The sequence below is a fragment of the Melospiza melodia genome, chromosome 12, assembly GCF_035770615.1.
Source record: "Melospiza melodia melodia isolate bMelMel2 chromosome 12, bMelMel2.pri, whole genome shotgun sequence".
Classification (NCBI taxonomy): Eukaryota; Metazoa; Chordata; class Aves; order Passeriformes; family Passerellidae; genus Melospiza; species Melospiza melodia.
In genome coordinates, this window is record NC_086205.1 from 11,863,753 (window position 1) to 11,885,129 (window position 21,377).

A 21,377-nucleotide genomic window follows, 5' to 3' on the forward strand; every position below is an offset into this window, starting at 1 on the left:
AAAAAAAGGAAAATAATTTAATCATTTTTATAATAAAAAGTATTTTTAGTTTTATTTACAGACTGCAACTTGTGTGCCTTCCAGAGCATATAGCAAAAGAGGGAATCTTGTTTACAGTTCTAATATCTAGTTTATAGTTCTAATCTCTCATTTTTGTGGAATTATTCCACAACTTCTACTATGGTCACATCTGTATTTCCTGTTTGTTAAACATAAAGAACCATGCTTATTTCTGATGCCATTACAAAAAGTGAGGATTTCACCTTTTAAAATACTGAGCTGTAATGTAAATCAAATCAAAAATATGTTGAGTACTATATAAGACTTGATTAATAAAACTGAATTTACAGAAAAAATTAGCATTCTTTGAAGGCCTGCATGAAGATTCTTCCTCTTCCACTTCAGAAGCATTAACCTACACCTATAAGGTCAGTAGATATCTGGCATATACAATTAAAAGTTGCTGTGCAGGAATACAATAAATGTATACATTTTTTGTGAAGAAATTTTTCTATGCAATGATTTACATTTCCAGGGTATTTTATGGATAATTTTTGCATTATCAGTATCCCATTTTTCCCCTCAATCACGTGGCCTAATGGTTATTAGGATTATTATGAGGATCTTATCAAATTTGCAATTAATAATCACACTGAATGCAAAATAAAACAGCAAAGTCTGTTCAGCTGTGAAGGCAACTTCAGAGGAATCTGTTGAGCTGTGAATCTGCAGAAACACTTTGTGTATCAGACAGCTTTGGATACACCAGCACACACAAGTCAGCTGACGTGCTCTGCTGCACTGAAAGCACCCATCTGACACAAGAGAGAAGGAATGGGAGCCCAGCACTCAGCAGTCCATCAGGGTATCCAATAATCAATGAACAAAGATAAAATGCATTCTCCTCTGAAGTTTTCATAAGCTTTCCTGGCTGGGGTTAAAGACAACTCCCACACACTTCACCCAAGAAACCAAGCAACACAAATATGCCTCCTTAACGTTTTAGTTCAAGTGGGACACAAAGCAAGAGCTTAAGAACTCCCAAACCAGAAATAAACAAAACATACAGCCTAAAAGCAGATGGACATATTTCTCTATCATCTGGTCTTGGTAAAATAAAGTATAATTTAGAGCATGTATTAAAAACTGTATTTTTCACTGCTCTCCCAAATGTTATTTATTCATATATGGGTAAGGCTCTACTACTCATTAAGACTGCAATTTGGTGGAAAAAGGCATCTACCAGCCCAATTTCAAAATCAGCTTCAAGAAAAAAAGAGAGCTGTTAAGTTCCCCTTCTTGTTTTCACTCCCTCAAATATTCTGCAAAGTACTCAAAGCTCTAATGCTCCTGCAATGGATTTCATAACACACAGGACTTTGTGTTCTATAATAACGTTCTAAATTATCAGTAGTTTATTAAGAGTACCTTATCAAATCCTGCCTTCCTTAATCACTACTGAGACCCTTTCAAAGAAACTTACTTTATTAACAGGCTAGAAGTATGCCAAATAAGCTGAAAACACAATCCAAACAAAAAGGCAGATGATTACTATGCATAGCACAGTCAAAAGCAGATGAGAAAACCTGGAAATCAACTGTTTCAAACTGCACCCATATTGCTTTTCAAGGCTGCCAATGCTCTCTCAAACAGAAGATAATGTCCAAAACAAAACTATCAATTTATCTTAACAATAAAGTGCTCACACAACAAAGCACATGATCCTCCTCCTCTCCTAAAGCCTTCATCATCATCTCTCAGCTGACATTTCAACCTTTCCCAGCAACACCCCTCTGGTCTCCTTGTTAAGAATCTATCCAGACCCTTTTTCACTGTCCTTTCTGGCTGACCAGCTCAGAGAAGGGCTGGAAGTTCTTTGATTCATCCTCCAAGCTCGGTCCAGCCTGCCAATTTGACTTAGGTATTCAAGAAGCCAGGATACAAACCCTTCTCCACCCTTTGGCCTCTAAATCCAGCTTCTCAAAGACAAAATGAGGAAATGGAGCCACCTGCTGCATTTCAACTTCAGCTTTTCTACAGCTCAATGGCTTAGAACAACCACACTCACAATTCTCAAGCATTTCTGGAACCTTCAGCTCCTAAATAATTTCCTCCCCCAGAACTGCTTCCCAGGTGCATTGCTAGTGATCTGCTTGGCCTGATCCATACTCAAATAAAATGAGAGGCACCTGATCTTCAAATGCCTAACTCAAGAGGACAAGGAAGTGCCCAAACCACTTATTTAGAATCAGGTGAGAAACCCACACACTTACCTCAAAGGTATATTTTTCTCTGTTGTTAAATAGCATTAATATTGTCATCTGGAAAGTGGAGACTTGCAATATGTGCTTCCGTGTGTTCGAGCCAGTTACTTGGGCACCTCCCACACCGACTTCTGAGCCATCTTCCTATTTTAAAATTCCAAAACTACTGTTAGATTATTCTTCACTGAAAAATGTTTTATCTTGATAAGATGAAAGTTTCATGTGAAACATTTCTTTAGAGGATCAGCCTACAGAGGTGACAGAAAAGCAAACACCTGGGGGCATGGCCAGGATGCTGCTCCAGCAGCTGCCTTACAGTGCCAGGGAGACTGAGCTCCATACAGAGCCCAGGCCAGGCCATCTACAGCCACCAGTCAAACACTGACCATTGCTAAGGATGGAGACTTCACCACCTCTGAGGCCCCTGTTCCATTATTTGTCCACCCTTCAAGTTTTCTTAAGCTTCCCACAGCAACACAATTTCAACATCCTCACAAGTGCATGTTATTAATACTTTGTTCTAAGAATTTTGCTTTCAATTTGCATTGCCTCCCACATCTCCAAGCCTGTTGCCATTACTAGTTCTAGCTTAGCATTTTAGTACTGGTCTAATCACGATAAAATTCCTTTCTTGTACATATAGAAATTATGCACTGTACTTCTATAAACTCTGCTAGAGTCTTGTTTTTGAAAAGATGTTGTCTGCATTGCACTCTGCATGTGAAAAGCAGGCTAAACTTGACTTAGCAAAAATAAGTAACAAGTTCCTTTTCACTTTTCAATGACAGTCAAAAAAATCTAAACCACTCAAATGATTGAGGTCCCTTCAAGATCACATTTATTACTTTTCTACAAGTAAAAGATGATGCTGAGTGATGCATTCAAATTAAATTCAGAGGGGAAAAATGTCAAAGCAAAACTACTGCACAGAAAGAATCAGACTATAAGGCTGATGGAAAGCATATTTTCCTTACTCTTACATTCTCAATGGGTTTGCTTTCATTTTACAAAAGTCTGGAGTTACCAAAAAAAAAAAAGCATTTGCTTACTTTTAACAAAAGATACAATATTTATATAATCTTGATTCTCTACCTTTTTAACAGGCCCATAGAAAGTGGCATTGAGATCTGCAGACCCCATGTGATGCTGGAGTGTCAGCTGTCGCCCACTGTGTTTGGCTAAATAAAATCTGTAATAGAATTAAAATGAAAACAACATATAGCTCACATTTTGTATTGAAGAGGAAATACATTTTTAAAGTTACATAGCCTTTTGGAGCTATTGAGGACATTCTTAGAACATTTTTGCTGTTTCAAAACATTAACTTTTGTCAGAATTTTGTTTAAAATCTCCCAAAACCACAAGCATCATAATGCAAGCATTGCATTCTCTAATTTTCACATGAGCTGAAAAAGAACAGTTTGCCAGCACATCTTTAACAGCAAAGCTGATAAAAAACATCTGTACAGGTAAAAAAAATCTGTACAGGTTAAGTTTAGAAAGTTTCTTCTTAAACCTCTACCTAAAAATCTGTAGTAATACATACCTTCTAAATATTTCAAAAGCATGTCTGGGAGCTGGAGGGATGTTGCACTTTGGTGTGGCTGACTGGGTAGGCCAGTAACCTGTTGTGAGGACACGCACTGTGAGATCAACACCTCCTAGTGAGACCTAGGGTAGTTGGAAGAAAACATACACTATTTTAAAACAAGACCATGTTTCGCTTTGTATCAGTGTAAAATATTTAGAATTTTGTCTAGCTACAAAAGAAACAGACATATCTGTAAACATTCTTTTTGCAAAACCAGACAAATACATTGATTCATCACTATCAGAGTAGATGGTACAGCAAAAATCCTCTACATTATTCCCCTCTGGCATTTAAGAGCATACAGAATTGAACAAAAGGAATTCTTAATCAAGAACTAAGTGTCTGTGATCATAAACAGAACTTGTGATACGTACAACAAATCTTTGTAAATGGGTTTTTTGATGACATGCAATAAAGCCGGGTTGCATGAAATGTGTCAGTTTCCAAATAACTCTTTCTAAATGTATTCTCTGCAAGAAGGGAGGAGATACTGCTTATCTAATATTAAACCATAGGGAGCTTATCTCTGGACTGCCATGCCAACAGTTACTCACTTTTGCACAGCCCACCTACTCTCTCTCCCTAAGGACAGCCATGACTCTGAATATTCAGCACTGGTGAGGAAACATTCCCCAGCTAAGCTGAGCATTATTAAGCTTAAAATGGACTACTTTCAGCTTTAGGAGGTAGAACCAATACCTTCAAAGAACACACATTATATGTGTGTTCTTTGAAGGTAAAAAACTAAAGCAAACAATATTCAACTTACATAAATCCACTTCACAGAAATAGAACACATTATGTTTCAGAAGGTCAAAAACTGCCACCTGAACTCTAACTTTCACTATTCAATAGCAGAGCAGCATTCCCATGCACTACAGAAGAGTTTTTGTATTGTGTGTACTGAATGCCTGTGTGCACCAACCAGCTTGTGCCCAGGAAACTTCTGACAAACCTAAACAAGCTTCAACAGTTTTCTTCCTCCAGACAAAGTGTGGGAAAAGGCCATCAGTGCAGACAGAAGGATACAGAAAATATATTTATCTGGAACTGAAACATTTGAGCTGAGATGGCAACAATTTCCCAAATTTTTTTGGTCTTTGCCAGATCAGAACACAGCACTAATTCAGAATGTCTCCCATCCTACATTATAAGCAGTTGGTACAAAGTTTTGGCAGCACTTTATTTTACAACATGTCTTTTCAGCATGAAAATGGTATGAACTAGTGGAAAGTACCCTGAAGTGACCCATTCTTTACAGAACTCCTTGGAATGTTCCAAGATCCCAGTTACAGAAATTTCTCAATGTCAAAGCCTGGACTTCCCCTGGTGCTGAGCTTTCCACTTTCTGAGAGCAAATCAATCATCTACACAGACCCTGGCACTGCCTCTATCTCAGGACAGAGGATCCAGAAGGAAACTTTGCAGGCAGGATTATTTAGAGAAAAGCAGATGCCTGACACCTCTAGGAGGCACTGTACACATTCAAGGTACTGAAACGGTTTAAAAAGGAGCAGAACAAACTACTTCATATGAAACACGGCATCACCAGCAATTTAGCAGTAACAAAATCCCCCAAATCTTCCTGTATTTCCTAAATAGTACTTCTGGAAATTTCATTAAAAGGCCACAATTAGGCTGACCACAAGGAAACCATCACATGAACTGCTGGTGTTTTGCCAAGAGAAAGATGAAGTTTCAAATAAAGCCTAACAAAACATCTGTTAACATTTTAAATTCATCTTCTTAGCTGTATATAGCTAAAAAGAAGATAGAGATATCATTTATTAACTCACTTATTTTGAGATTGTCACATAAAGTACATGTATCTTTAAGCACAACTCCCTCTTTCCCACCATGTCCAAGCCTGCTATGCTACCAAAAAAGGGAATGCTCCAACAAATTTTAATTGAAATTTATATTTCAGGCATTCCAGAAGCAAAACATGACTAGTCTCTAAAGCAGAGAAACCAAACAAACCAGTAATAAAGCTGCCTGTCCAAAAACACCTTTATCCAATTCCTCTCCATCCTTTTCTGAATCCCATTAGAGAACATGCTGTTCTCCTACTCATGATGAGTCACAGAATGCTGATGAGGAGGATTTCAGCCAACTGCTTCAAGACAACAAAGATTTCATATCACCTTGCACAACCAGGGACACTGGACAGAGTATATCCATGAAAATACTCCTAGCATTTAGATTTCTGAAACTGACTCAAACAGGTTTGATGTACTGACCTTACTCACCTGCACACAGGGAACTACTTGGCTCTTTATAATATGCTAATAAGTGCTACTGAGCATCAGTACAGAAAAATAATGTTTTAGAGCAAGTAAACTCATATCTTGAAAAGAATGATGTCTCCCTAAAATATTCCAGGGGCCTACTTTTACAAGGCAGTGCAATTTTTCTAATTAAACAACTACATCAATATTTGACAATTTTCAAGAAAACATCAAAACCCAAATTTTGAAATCTGCAATAAAACAGCAGATTTAGCAAAGGCATTAAGTGTGCCAGGAAAGCTTAACATGAGATGGTGTGCTTTGAAAATACCTGCAGCACGCAGCATTTTTCTTGCTCTTAGCAAAAAATACACATCACAACTGACCATTAACGTTGAAGAATGGGAGGCTGTGCTGGGAAACCCTCATGGGCACAACGCTGGGGCGGGCACAGCTGGCAGCCGGGGCCGGGCACAGGGCGCCCCCTGGCGGTGCCGCCCGGCAGAGCCGCTGAGCCGGCAGCCACGGCCCAGCCCTGCAGACTCTCAGATTTTATGGAATGGAACCCGCACTTCTTGAGCTGTGCATGGAAGTCCCAGCTGACTCTGGCATTTCAGGAAATTCGGATATAGTTTATAAGATAAGACACACAGTGAAAAAAGGAACAGGCTGTACAAGCTGACCAAGTCCTCAGCACACGCATTTACCAACAAATGAAGAACCACAAGCGTGGACACAGGTGTACTGAAGCAGGAAGTCAAGCACACAGACCCCAGCACTTACCCCTGTTGCCTGAAGATGTTGCCTGAACTCATCCATCGTTGTGTTTGAGATGCTCATGTCCCTGAACATTCCTTCCAGTTTCGACGTGAATTGACATCCACATTCAGTCTAAAACCACACAAAATCATTTGTTGTACCAGCACAGTGATAACAAAGCTTCTGATAGGCAAACTGCAAGACTAAAGTTAGCTTATAAATCCCCAAAATTACATTTCTACACTTTTGGTTACTGGAATTTCCATTTCCATTACATTCAGATCTCAGAAAAGATTCCTATCTTTATATAAAGATCTAACCCTACACAGATCTTAACGTGCTTTCCTTCTCTTTTCTCTATTATTGTATTTTTGTCTTAGATTTATATATAATATTAAAAAAACTGTGAAAGCTTATCAAATCACGACATGCACTTTCACCTGCTTTTAGCACTATTCTGTAAAGGGGAATGAACCTTATTTATATCACAAGGAAACTCTTTTGTCCTAGGAGTGTTTTATTGTGAAGGCTGACTGCAGATTACCCAGCAAGATTCCTAGGCCTTGTGAGAATCAGGAACACCTGCACAGGGACAGATGTGCACAGGCAGGGCTGTGTGCCTGTTTCTAACACATACTGTGACTATATGGCAAAGAAAGCCTGCTAGATTCAGCATCCTGACCACTCTGCAGCTCTGTAAGAAAAGAGAAGAGAGCACTTCATGTGCACTGATTCACTTTGCAAATGCGTGTGTGCCCTGTGCTTTCTGAATCACCAGGCTCAAAGTGGTGGAGAGGTAACTGAGAAGGAATTAATAATGAGAAATTTGGAGAAATCTGATACAAACAGGCTTGGCTCACTGATAGAATATGAAGTTCAAAAATAAGCATCAGTGCAGTTTCATTTTAGGATCCCTCTGCTTCAGAAGTGCTCTAATCATTTATCATGCAACTTGAGAAGAAGCTGCAGTATAACTTTAAGGTCTGTTCAACTTTAGGCCTTACCTTCTACTCCATCTCTTGGTCTATTTAATTAGTATTTACCCAACTAAGGAAAATGTGTTTCTAAAGACTGATATGAAGATTTTTTTTTTCAAACCACTTAATCAAAAAGGAATTGAGCACTATCACCAGTCTGCTGATGGAGACAACTAAAAAACAGCAACACAAGCAATAACAAAATTGTACTGTGAATAGCAGAAAATCCAGGACAATACACAGTCTTCAAATTAAATCACTGCAGTTGTCCTATTATTTAAAAACTTAGAAAAAAATTGTTTTCTAGATTGCATTCTCATCACAGGGGCTTTTCAGTACTTCCTTCCTTTTATTTTAATGAAAATATTTGAAAAACCTTTTGTTGTTTCTCTTGGGGCTTTCAAAATCAGTTCTGTATTTAGCAGCCAGCAAGATTATATTATCTATATGTCTCATGTAAAACCAGAAGAAGAAACCATATTTATGAAAAACAAAAAAGAAAGAAAAACCCTAAAAATTATGCAAGTACTGTCTTACCTTTAATTTGGAGATCATATTTTTCTCAGAGTCATCTGAAACACTCTTATTTGTGAGAAGCCTTCTTGCCAAGTGCTGCTTGTAATAGCGTTCAAAAACATCTTTCTCTTGCATAAACCTGAATAAAACCATTGCCTTATCCAATATAGTTTCTACTTCTTGCTCTGTTAGCTGTAAAAGAAATAATTTGCTGGTTTTAATTTTCCAGCACAAGTGTCTTACACAACCTAAGTACTTCAAGTAATTCACAGCAGCAGATGGTCTAACAGTAACCAACAAAACTGGTCCAATATATGATTGACAGCCTAGAGAACAGAGCACTAACTCAATAAAGTGGAGTAAGAAACAGATCTAAAATGAAGGGAAAGGCAAGAGCAAGGGAATAGGGAAACAATGAATGGCTGGAATTTGATAAATACAGTAATAGTTCCTGGGTAAGTTTAAAACAGCATGAGGGAAAGCAGTATTAGGAGTAGAAAAGTTAGTTGGAATTAAAGCTTTTTTCTGTTAAGACATCCTTTGCAAAGCCTGTCTAGTGCCACACAAATAAAATGATTATTTGTTTTATAAAAAAACCAGAATTTACTATTTGATTCCCAAAGTCCTAGTTGTATGCTCTAATACTAAGTTTCATTTAGAGTAACTGAAGCCTCAGCTGAACCATCCTGGCCAGTCTGGATTCAGTACCTCAGAAATGTCATGAAAGAAGTTAAGACTGAAGGCAACAGATCTACTCAGAACTAGAAGACAGATATGGTAATAGTTCTCTAATATGCAAAAACAGTAAAAAGCAGCAAAGACAAACCCTTTTCTCTAACCAAATTAATTTTCAAAAGAAATTATTAGATTATGAGAATAGCTGCTAAACTATAAATATACTTAAGGAAATGATATATAAGGTTTCAAAAGAAGAGAGCTGCAGAATCTACCACAACCTAATTGCTTTTTTGAGACATATTTGCTATAAGGAGTTCAGGTATGCTGCTGCAGAGGTAGGTGACAAGCCACACAGATCTCCTTATGCCCAATTTTTCTGTAAGTTTAGATCTAAAGTGTTATGAGCTCAGACATGTTACACACACCTTTTCAAGGTAAAATTCTAATTTCTCTTAATATAAAAATAATTCTGCAAAAAGTAGCTTAGTTTAATTCCATCCAAGTTTACAGCATAAAAAGCATGACATTTTGAGCTAGTTTATACTTACCCCCTTGACTCCCTTTTTCAGCTTATCATCAATAAATAAGGAGAGGTACTCTGGAGACCTGGAGTTGAGGTTGAGGAAGTACTCGAAGTCCCCCGCGATCGTCTGCTTGAAGAGCCGGTCGTTATTGAAAGATTCCTGGAGGAAGCGATCAAACCTACTCTTCAAGTCCAGCAAACCCTGTCAAAAATGAGAGGAAAGCAAAGCCATTTTCACTGATGTGAAGCTGTAAGCTGGGAAACAATAATAATAGATGAGGCCATAGAGAAGACCAGATCTACAGTCAGAGGTTCTGCAGTGCTCTCTGTTCAGAATTGTTAGAAGGTATCTGAAATGTCATTTGCCTTTTCAAATTTCTATTGCTGCCATGAATCTCTTACAGAAGCAATTTTCACATAAACTGGCTAAAGCATTGGTGTCAGACACTGGTGCAGTTTGTTATAATGCCCTTCTCAGATTAAGAAAGCTTTTTAAACATCCTTGTTAAACAGGTTGACTTCCTGTATTTTTGAATCAACAACTCAAAGGAGGTATTTGTTGTACTCATTAAGCCTTTTCTATTCCAACAACATAGACAAAGTCAGTATCATAAACACAGCATATGGGAAAGCTGAGGCTGAGCACCCATTAAGTGCATCCCTAAAGCTACTGAACAAGTTTGAGGAGAAAAGACACTGCAACAACAGGTCTAAACTTGTCAGTGTTTGTGTTTCCCTCTAATTTAATCCAGGGACATGTTCTGCATTATTCAGTTGTGTGTTTCTTGCTGATCATTAGGAGTCACTGGGAGCATATGAAAATTAGATACATGCATCAGGGTCCTGAACCGAACCACCTCTTCTGAACTAAACCATTGGACTCTCAGCATCATTTTTAGATCTTCAGCCAAGGTTAAAGCAACTGAGTATAGAAGGGGGAAGCATCTTAAAATCACCTGAGCACCTCGCTAAATAAATATGATACACACAGGTTTTAACTGAGACAGCATTTGGCAGGCAGGTGGAGAGAATTTTACTTGAGTTAGATTTGTCAGGGACAATCACTGCCTGCAAAAACTCTAAGTTAAGTGATATTTACGTCTTCAAGTTCTTAAGAAATTATTCATATGAGGTTACTTAAAGAAGCCATTCAAGAATTACTCAAAGAAGTAGTAATATTTCTTAGGAACTCACCATCTCACTTAAAGGAATGATCTTTAGACAGGCTAATTAATGCGTATTAGAAATTTTAAATTCAAAGTAAATCCCACTATCTCTCTGTTTACCAAGGTTAGCTCATGTCTCCTCTCCAGGAGTACACCATCTGAACAACCTGGTGTTAAACAGGAGAAACTGTTAGTACCTTGAATTACAAAAGCATTTCAACATCCCTTCAAACTATTATACAGAGTTTTAAATCTAATCCCCTGGCAATGCTGTTGCAAGCATCTCACCAATTATGCTCAGGGTGATGTCATGTTGTGGAAGCAGTGCTGGGCTATGATGGACATTTTTTTCTTGATGGTTTAATGCAGCTTCCACGTCTGTCTCCTTAGTGCTATTGTCCTTGACAGATTCACATGAACACGGCTGAGATGAAAAGAGCAAGGTGCTTTCTCAATTCATAGATATTCCTCTCTGCTTTAAACCTTTCTGGGGGTGGATAAACCTTTCCAGGGGTTTTTCAGCCTGAATGTCAGTCCCTGCCCCAGGACATCTTCATGAGATGCTGGAGTCCATACTGAGGGGCTGAGCTCTGCCAGAGCACATGGGCAAGTCTTCCTCAGCCTCATTTTCCCTTCCACATTTGTGACAGAAAACCTTGATACTATCTTTATAATTAAGTTTTTAGATCTGTCTTTCTCAGTTAAATTTTTTACGATACCTCTTTAGGCCCATCAGGAGCTAAAATTACTTCAAAGTAATCCAGACCCCTATTTTCCACATAATTTCCACACATTCCTCTTCCCATGTTTTATTTTTTTCTAAATCACACCACCACAAATGCAAGAGTCCTTAATCATTAAAGCTAATAATTTTTCAAGGGCATTCTCTCTTTTTTTTACCAGGCCTTGAAGAGGTGATTATTGTGCAAGCCTGGTAAGAAGTTTGCTTCAGCATTGCCAGAAAATTAATAATCCAATCAAAAATGTTTTTATACTCAAATGGCTTCTTCAAAGAGTAACCAGTTCTAGCACAGTTATTGTCTTCAAACAAAACAGCAGATTGACAGACATACATTAAATGTTTCTCATGAAGAACAGACACAAGGACTTGAACCACACATTTTAAAAAACCGCAATGTTTAATGAATACACACTTTCACAAGAAATATAAAACATCTTCCAGCTATAGAAACACAGCTTTAAGGTTCAATAAACTCTAAAGGTTTTATATGCAAGTTCCAAACCATCTTCTCAGAGACGATGGAAAAGATGACAAATAATACTGAAGCATATTTTGTGATCTTGATAAATTAATGGTACACATCACTTGGTGAGAGAGAACAAGAACACTCACATCTTTTAACATGCAGAGCTGTTCTGTTTCTTATGGAGACAGAGAATGGAATGAGTAATTTGTTATGACTGATAAACACATTCCCCTCTCAGTCACAGCTAAGCCTGCCATGAAATATTGCCATGTGATTTTTGCCTCAATAAACACTGATAGCTAATGTTACATAAAATTCAACAAAGTGGACACTATAAAGCTATTTGTCAGACATACAAACCACTCTGGAGGCACAGCATTTAGGGAAATCCAAGAAGTTTCCAGCTGTTAGATAATTAGGCTGAGTAAGTTTTTTATTAAAAGCAAGTACTAAAAGCACAAAAACTTAGTATGTGCTTGCCAATCAATTTCAGTAAAAGTTCTAAACATGTCTGAAGATACACAGAACATACATTAAAAAGAATTTATAAATTTACCTTATTAATAACAACCCCTTTTAAATCAATACTACGGTATACCTTATAAATTGTGTATGTGGTGAACTGCTAATGTGGGGGATGTGAGAAAGAAAAGGAAGTTAAAGTATTTCACTACCTGAATGTAGTCAACTGGATTCTTTCCTTCTCCCTCTTCAGAAACCAGTGCTTTGCCTTGCTCTCTCAGGTATGAGCTCATGCACTCACACATTGTCTTCAGACCATTTGGCACACGGCTGAACAACTTGTACATGCAAGCAAGGTCTGCAAGGAAGAGTGAGACATTATGCAGGACACCTCTGTGTGCTACACTTCTGTAAGTCATTCACCTCACAGCTAAAGCTGACAGCTGCAGTTCAGCCTCTTGAGCCACAGAAAGCATCCTGTAACAGCTCAGGCACCAGATTCTTCTGATCTCCTCTTTCCTTTAGCTGCTGATTGCAGCAGCATCAAAATGAAAACCAAAGACTGTGTTCAATTATTCTAGGTTGTCTGCAGCAGGAATGCTGTCATTGCTGACCTCCAGACCAGCAAAAGATGATGCTAATTCTAAAGGATAGTGAACCTATTAGACCTTCAGCAAGATTATGCTTTCCAGGGTTACTTAAGAAAGTAGCTTCCAAGACTGTCATTCCCAAAATCAAGCATTGCATCCAACTTTTTTTTTTGAAAGCAAGTTAAACCAAATAGGACAGCACTAATGAGATGCTTGTTTCTGTATTAAAAGCAAAAACTGGTAAAAACTTAAGAGTTTAATTTATATTTGTCTTAAAGCCAGTCATACACTTTTACACTACTACATTTCATCCACCTAAAATAATGACAAGTGGCTTAGGCTGAACATTGCTTTCCAAAAGAACAATCCATCTTTGTACCTTTGTGAAAAATCTCATCTTCACAAAGCAGCATTTCCACTCTACTAGTTACTTGGATAAAACCAAGGCCTATAAAAGTTAAACAAATTCCTGTATTTTATGAATACCCTTCAAGATCCTTGCACCCTCAGCCTGAAGGTTATCTAAACTGGATATTAAAGACGAAAGTGTTAAGTATAATATTATAATTTTCTTTTTAAGCAGAGTAATTCCTTTTTAGAGCTAGGAAATGTGCTCACTTTGTGCTCTATCACCTAGTAATTGTGAAGCTGCTTTAATGAACAAAGGCCATTAATCAGAGCAGCAAGGCTGCTCCCCATTCTCATGGCTTTAGAGTGAGCACTGATTTCTAAATATAGATACTACAATCCCTCTCTTCGTTATGCTGCTTTAGAAACTTAGCTTCTATTTCCATAATAACTTTCATTCACTCTGTCCCACATTAACCTCTATTAGGGAAAAGATAATCAAGCCAAGCCCTTGTGTTTCAACCACTTCAATAAGCTGCTTCTCATCCTCAGAAAGAGCCAACTCCTTTCTGTAACAACACCCTCTCCCCAAGAATTGGTCCTGCAATGCTTCTGTTTAAGTCTTTTACACAAGTACTTTTTAAATAACTGCCTGTGGGCCAAAAGAATGTGATACATTTTCACAAATACATATTGGAGGAATGGAAATAATAAAATAAAATGGCTCAATGGTCAACTGCTTACAAAAACCACAATAGTATTCAATATTCAATTCAATAGTATTCAGTAGTATCTCATATTTCTTATGAGATACTTGGTTTACCAAAAAACTACCTGTATCTGGTACTAAACAGAAACAAGTTAAGTGTATGGGCTCTGTTTTAAGAGCCATCTAATAGTCACTGAATATTCTCAGATGTTTGTGAAACAGTTACTAACTGTTTCCATGATTACACAGAAACACAGATGTTAAGCTTGACTTATCCCATGTTTAAAAACAATAAGCAGTATCAGAGGCATTTGTGTTTCACAAATGCTGCAGTCTTACCTTCTGTCTTCCCATTTTTCAGCATATGAACTAGCCCGGAGTTCTCCATTTCCACTATAGTTTTCATATGCTTGGAAATAAGCTCCCTCTCAACAACTTTCACAATGGGTTCTTCTGTTGATTTATCCAGACAGTGCATCACCCGCTCTATTTCTTCATTAATTCTAGCTTCTACTTTCTTTATATATACAGAAGCACTGTTTTCAGCTAAAAATTTCTGACTTTCCATCTGTGATTAACAAAAATTAATACTTCAGACTTTTTTGTAAAGGGTAAAAAGAAAACATGTCAGATCAGCGTTTATAATCAAGTTCAAATCAAACACAGCATGTCCAACATATCAAAGATTCACATACACACCTAACACAAAATAAAGGTTCTATTATACCGAATGTGTTACATAAGGGGGTACATGAAATATAAACAATGTATTTTTCATAGTAAAACAACCCAAGCCAACTTAAGTTTCCAGTTACCAATTACAGTTTTAGCCACAGGTTCAAAGAAAACAAAGATGGGGAAAGGGAAGGATCAAAAATGCCTTCCAAATACCAGTTGATGGTAGTTCTCTTTATTCTGAGCATGTTATTTCATGTCCAATTGTTTTTATTCCTACTGGTCAGCAGAGTCTTTGGAGAAAAGATGTCTTGTTTTTCAGGCAAAGCTAAGTAATAGAACTTAAATGAAAGTAGTTCTTTCTCTTAATTTTATATAAACACCAATGAAAAACAGAACACTGACATTTAAATAGCTGTGCAACATATGCTTCTGTTTTTCTAGGAAGTTAGGAGATGAGAGCATATGACAATTGATCCTGCATAAGAACTGGGAGACTCACAAATTACCTTATCTAGATATTTTTAACATGATTTTAAAATTTCTATCAATTTCCAGCAATAGATGATCATGATTACACTCAACAAGCACTTAATTGGCTTTCCTCCTCCAAGTATCTCACAAAAGAACCCCTCAGAGAATATTTGGAATGTATTATTTGGTGTCTGATCAACAACTGGAGAGCCACTTGGTTATGCTTAGTTCCTTGACTTGGATTATTTTATTACAAAAAAACCTCACAAATGTGGAAACTATGAAGGTATCAAAGTTTCCTCAAAGGGAGTTTGACAGGTTTCCAAGCCTGAAACAGCTTGAACCTTTCATGCTACTGGCATTTCAAAAAGACTGCAGGGCAAAGCAGATGCAGACTAAGTTACATGAAATAATCTGAAGCAGGCACAAGATTAGCATGATTATTACTGTACATGTCATTGACACCCATAGCTCAAAACTACAGTCAAATCATGCTAATTCTCTAAAATCTTTGTTACTTTTTCCTTCCAAATTAGTGATTATTTTTCTTATTTCATTTAATGGACATGGACATACTCATCAAAAAAGCACCAAGTATGTAAAATACCACCAAATCTGACAGTTCAGAGATCTGAGAGTTATAACAGCATTCCAAATTTGGCAATAGAATATTGCTGTACCTGAAAAAATTCTGCAGACATCTCCAAAAACGGAGCCTCGAAGTCTTCTTCATAGACTGACCTTCCTTCAAGACCTAGAATCATTAACATCTGGCAAGCATTTCTTATTGCGCCTCTGCCAAAAAGTAAGTTGTTAACAACTTGAGAAATCTACGTGGTTGTAAGACAGAGTACACAGCAGAATAACAACTCATAACACAATATTAACTTTAATAAAATGTAGCAATAGAAAGTCCATTCTAATCTGTTTGGTGCATGGCATTTTGGCATTTTCAGGAACACTACACAAGCACGGTTGTTTGGTTTTGTTCAAAACTAAAGAGCTGACAATGTTTATTAAGTATTTTAAATGCAATGACAGGGAAAAATGGCTCAAGTTCCACTAAGCCATACAATTACAAAGAATATATATTAATATATAAGAAATTAACCCAAAATAGTACTTCAAAGAAAACTGCACACAGAACTGAGCAACTGCAACTTCAAAACAACTGCACATGTGGAAGTTGCTATGCTAAGTCTGAGGTTTTTGGATGGCTGGCTGTTTAAAAAAAAAAACAACCACACAAGAATCTAAAAAAATGAAAAAAACCCCAGCTGAACACAAAATAAATGCCACCAAAATTTAAATGTATCAGCAAGTTAATGAAAACAAAAGAACTGCATCTAGAAAAAGATTCCACTTTCTGGCAGTAGGGGACAATACACAGCTGTAGCTGGGGAGTCTTTTTCTTTTCCTGAATTGCATGTTGGGCAATCTTAGTCACAGCAATGCAGGCAGAGTAGCAAGGTAAATATTGAAAATTATATTAGCAAGCTTCCCTGTTTACCATTATGCTAAAATATAATACACAAAGAAATGTGACTCCAGAATTGAAGAAATTTTAGTCACAAATGTGATCTTAAATAATCAATTAAATTTGTATATGTTCTTGAGTCACTCTTCAAAAACTGACAGCTGTTATTTACAACAAAAGACTCCACTTACAAACATCTTACCTGTCTACAACTTCTCCTTTCCTCTCCCTTGCAATCATATCCAGCAGAGTTTGCCTCAGGTGATCCCTGATGCAGCCATAACGCACAACCTGATCTCGAAAAATGATCAGGCCCAAGTTGTAGACATTCTCCACGTTGTTCTGCTGCACATACACCCGGTCCTGCAGCAAGGGCAGCAATGACACTGTGAATTCACTGCATCAATGCTATTCCAAAATACAAGAGATTGATTGCTTCTCCACAGTGGAAATATGACCAAATGTATCTTTTCTCTTAACAGAAGGAAATTATGTATACCCTTCAAAATTCAAAATCAGTCCTATTTTCCAAAACTTCATTTACACTGGAAGTTCTGTTTGGCTTAGGAGTATAAGCACAGCATTTATGACTCAAGCAGATCTACAGCCTTCCCACTTTTTAGTCTGAGTGCAGAGGAGTCTCCAAGCACTGACTAAATGCATAGCACTATTTGCAAGAGGTTTTACTTACCTACTCAAATCCTTCCATCTCTTTCTGATCTTTTAAGAAAAATAATTTAACTTCCCCCTCCCCTCCATGCATCTTCCTACCACTCCTTTTAGGTAAAAGATATTCAATATTTAGTGAAATTTCCTGAAATAGCATCATTAGATAAAGAGCAGCAAATATAGAGCCAAACCAAAAAGAGTTACAATCAAAATCTTTATGGATTAGTACTGCAAAATTTTACATAAGACTTCTGTAGGCATCCCTCCCTCCACCTTCCCCAAATTCACTTTCATTCCACTAGAGCAATTTTTCAAAATTTTGTTATGTTTCATTATAATCTCACCCATACACCACCTCCTCCTCAAAAAAAGAAGAGGGAGAAAAGAAAATATTTTTTACGTTTCCATATATGTTTAAATTCTATCTCCCAATATAATCTCTGTCTATGGGAAGGATCAAGCTCCTCAACGACCCATTTTTATGCACCTACATTTAAAAACCAACACTGATCCTCAGATCAGCATTTTTAAAACTGCACAGTTCCAAAATCCATCGTACAGATTTGACTGGGAATGCTAAGCAGAACCTGAGTCTCTTACTGCTACCCAAAGAAATGCTCCAAAAATTTCTCTTCTTTCCTATTCCTCTCTCCCAACTTAACTCTGAAAAAAGGAAGGCTATTACTAAAGTCCCTAGCAGACAGAAAATGTATGTATTTGATTAACAGCCACTACTGGGTCAGGCCACTTAAAACAATATTAAGAATAGAAAAACTGTGAGTTTTTACAGCCCCTTTCTGAGATGAACAATCATTATTTTTGTTAGTTTCTGTCAGGGCATGATCCATTTCTCTTATATCATAGTTTGGGCAATTACAAAAAATATTGCTTTGCTACCATTTAAGCATCAGGACAATGACATTAGAAAAAGCTAGGAGTTTTGTACCCACTCACAAATCTGACTAGGATGAGGTTTTGTAAGAATGTATATAGCTATAACAAAACCAGTAATACTAAAATCAATCAAATTCTATAAAGGATGATGTTTAATTTATGAAAATGAGTATAAAGATTAGCCTCTCCACTGGTTCCATCACTATCATAAGTGCTTTATCACACACAGAATTAAAGAGCAAAGCTACTCAAACACCTGGAAAATGAAACCATTAAAAGAACAGATGTTATGCTTCAGACTATGGAAAAAATATTTCAACCTGGCAAGTTTACATACATTCCACAATTTCAAAGACAAGAAGGAAGAGACAGCCCAGCATTTAGCACCTGTATTCACATGGCAAAATTATTCCTAGACTAATTATATGCCAGATTGGCACTTGGTGACCAAAGGAAAGCAAATCACTGGGTTCAGCAACTAATTTGTGATTTCCCACTCTCTGCCTTCAGACAGGCAGCCCTGAATTTAGATGAAAAAACAAGATGGGAACATGTCAGATATGCCTCCTCTGTGGCTCCTGAAGCAAGCTCAGCTGTCTCAAAGCACAACATTTACTAACTGCTCTCATGAAGTCAGTTCAGAGATGTGTGGTGGGTTAAGTCTTTGGAATAGGTCACTTTTGCTTTTCTGTTTTTAGAAACAGGGTTGTTTATTTCACTTCCTTATTTACACACATCAAGAATAGAAGTAAACGTGATTCTCAAGTAAGACAAACTTAAAATACATTTTCAAACAGATGAAAAAGCAAATTAAAACGTTGTGTATAGTACTATAACTTGAAGAGAAAAGAGTATAATTAGTATTTCAAAAGAATATTCAGGCCTCTGAAGCACAGGCAGCAGGGTATCTAAAAGGATTAAAGCCACGGCCATGACTCATCTGCATAGCTTCTGTTGTGGCAGTGCTGAACGCTGCCATTGTGAAAGAGTGACTCCTCTCAGTTTATCAGCAGCCTCTGTAGTAAGCCAGACCTCTCAACAATACCCAAACCAGAGCAGCAACATTAACATTTCTGATCCTGCCGATTTGCTCACCCTTGGTAACAGATCACGTGTACTGGAAGCTCTCCCAGCCTAAAAAAGAAAATCCCAGAGAGCCCTGTTTGGGAACAGGTTTGACTGACAAGGCTACACACCACTATACAGAAATCACTTCCCATGGGGAGAAGCAGTGGGTGCTTAAAGGTAGGAGTAACTTTCAGGAGGCAAGGATGAGTTTCAGACAGCAATTATTGTTGAATCACAATCTGCTTACACTCCAGAATAATTCTGAATTGAAGTCACTGTAAGGTACCAGTAGCCACATTTTACCCATCTCTGCATGGATGCACTACCTGGATGATGCAGCAGCCTTCAGACACCCTTGTGTATGCACTAAGTGTCTTTGAGCCTAGTTCTGGAAATAAAAACAACACTTCTCTCTATTTCCTTGTGTGTAAGCCATGGACAATGAGAGTCATTCGTCAAAACTCCCATATCCAACCTGTCAGTGCTGGCCTAAAAAAAAGACACCAGCTTTGTGCACAGCAAGATGAGAAGGAGCAATTGTTCACTTCTGACAGTGTGTAACTGGCACTACCCATAGGCCTGTAATGCAGCCAGGGGTGTGACTGCTGCACTTGCATACCTGAAATTGCTTTAAATTTAGCAAGCACAAGTAATAGAGACACGACAGAATCCAGTTTAACTCGGTTTCCATTTGACATTCTAAGAATACGCACATCCACACTGCTTGGAGAAAAGCCCAAACACTCCACCTGCATTGCTCCTATTCCATACAGCAGCTAAATAAAGCCCACTGTATGTTTACCTGCACTGCCACTGTCAGGCTGAATTCCAGATGTGCCCAAATGTACTTTGTACTTCAACCTGTCTTAGCACCTGATTTGACTCAGCAAAGATGCTGTTTAGCACAGGGCTTGACTGCTTCAGTGCCTCACTGCTTGTCACAGACAGTGCCAGAATTTACAGGGTATTACATCTACTCTGGCACCAATTACTGCAGCCTAAACATGTAAAAAGGAAGAGAGCTCGTGCTATATCAAACAAAATCCAGTGGAACTACATAAACTTGAAATTCAGTCAGGGAACCTGGAATGTCTCAAAATAATCAAGACAAAACTTGCACAATAAGTGCAAAAGATTGCAAAAACCTCATCCTACACCTGCAACAGAAATGAAAGCAACAGACTTTTCCCAAAGAGCAATCACAAGAGACAAGGCAATACACATTTTTAAAAGCATATAAGGCAAACTTGAGAGTGTTTTGTGGAGGGTGTTCTGCATGAACAATGAAATCCTGCCATAACCTCAAACAGTAAGTGTTCTAGTCATTAAGCACCATAATGCACAAATCCCACTGTACAAAACACATAACTTCCTAAAAAAGATTTGTTTGTATTGATTTTTATTTTAAAAATGGAAAAATTAAACAAAGGAAAGAAATTAAGGTGGGTTGAAAAGGTGTTTGTTTTGACTTAAATCATAAGGCAGCTAATGGGTGAAACAAAGTTGGAAAAAAAATGTGGCATTAAAACAGATACAATTTGGTTTAAGATGTTCAAGATGTAAAATCACTCGGCTGAAGCAGGAATTCAAGAGAGTAAGACCAGAATTCAAGAGGGTATTAAATGTTTTACTTTCACTGATGTCACAGTGTGGCCTGTTGGGCAATAGGTACATTTCCTGAAACTGATGTGTAATCGAGATGGCCTACAAAACAAGAGAAGGATTGGGTCATGCTTTACTTATTAACATAAGATAATTGCAGATACTTCTCCTGCTAGAACACAAGCATATTAATTTACAATGCCAGGTGACTCAGGTTATACAGTGTTTGGTGCTGTTTTTAGATAAAATATTTTTAATGTCATTATATTAGATTTGCTTGAATAGAAGTGTATAAATCATTTCTGACATAAGCATATCATTATAAACCTACATGTCAGTCAGACTCAACTCAGAAAGTAAGGACAAATCATTCTTTATTTTATAAAATTCTTCAAAATTGTTTCTTTGAAAAGCAGACAGGTCTGATCTTTCACAGGTGCTTTATAATTCTGTGGTACTGGCAGCTTTCCCAAACTTTTTGAATGAACACATGTTCAAG

At 37.5% G+C, this 21,377-nt stretch overlaps 1 protein-coding gene across 1 annotated transcript in view; it reads right to left on the bottom strand.

Annotated features, from left to right (window-relative positions):
- CUL3 (cullin 3) overlaps positions 1 to 21,377 on the bottom strand; it is a 54,788-nt gene that overhangs the window by 4,833 nt on the left and 28,578 nt on the right. Inside the window, exons 4-13 of the mRNA XM_063166808.1 lie at positions 16,848 to 17,008; positions 15,849 to 15,963; positions 14,359 to 14,587; positions 12,585 to 12,730; positions 9,562 to 9,738; positions 8,357 to 8,527; positions 6,867 to 6,974; positions 3,811 to 3,935; positions 3,357 to 3,453; positions 2,274 to 2,408 (exon numbers count right to left, since the gene is read on the bottom strand). Coding sequence (XP_063022878.1) covers positions 2,274 to 2,408; positions 3,357 to 3,453; positions 3,811 to 3,935; positions 6,867 to 6,974; positions 8,357 to 8,527; positions 9,562 to 9,738; positions 12,585 to 12,730; positions 14,359 to 14,587; positions 15,849 to 15,963; positions 16,848 to 17,008 — 1,464 coding nt within the window. The remainder of the gene's footprint in view (positions 1 to 2,273; positions 2,409 to 3,356; positions 3,454 to 3,810; positions 3,936 to 6,866; positions 6,975 to 8,356; positions 8,528 to 9,561; positions 9,739 to 12,584; positions 12,731 to 14,358; positions 14,588 to 15,848; positions 15,964 to 16,847; positions 17,009 to 21,377) is intronic.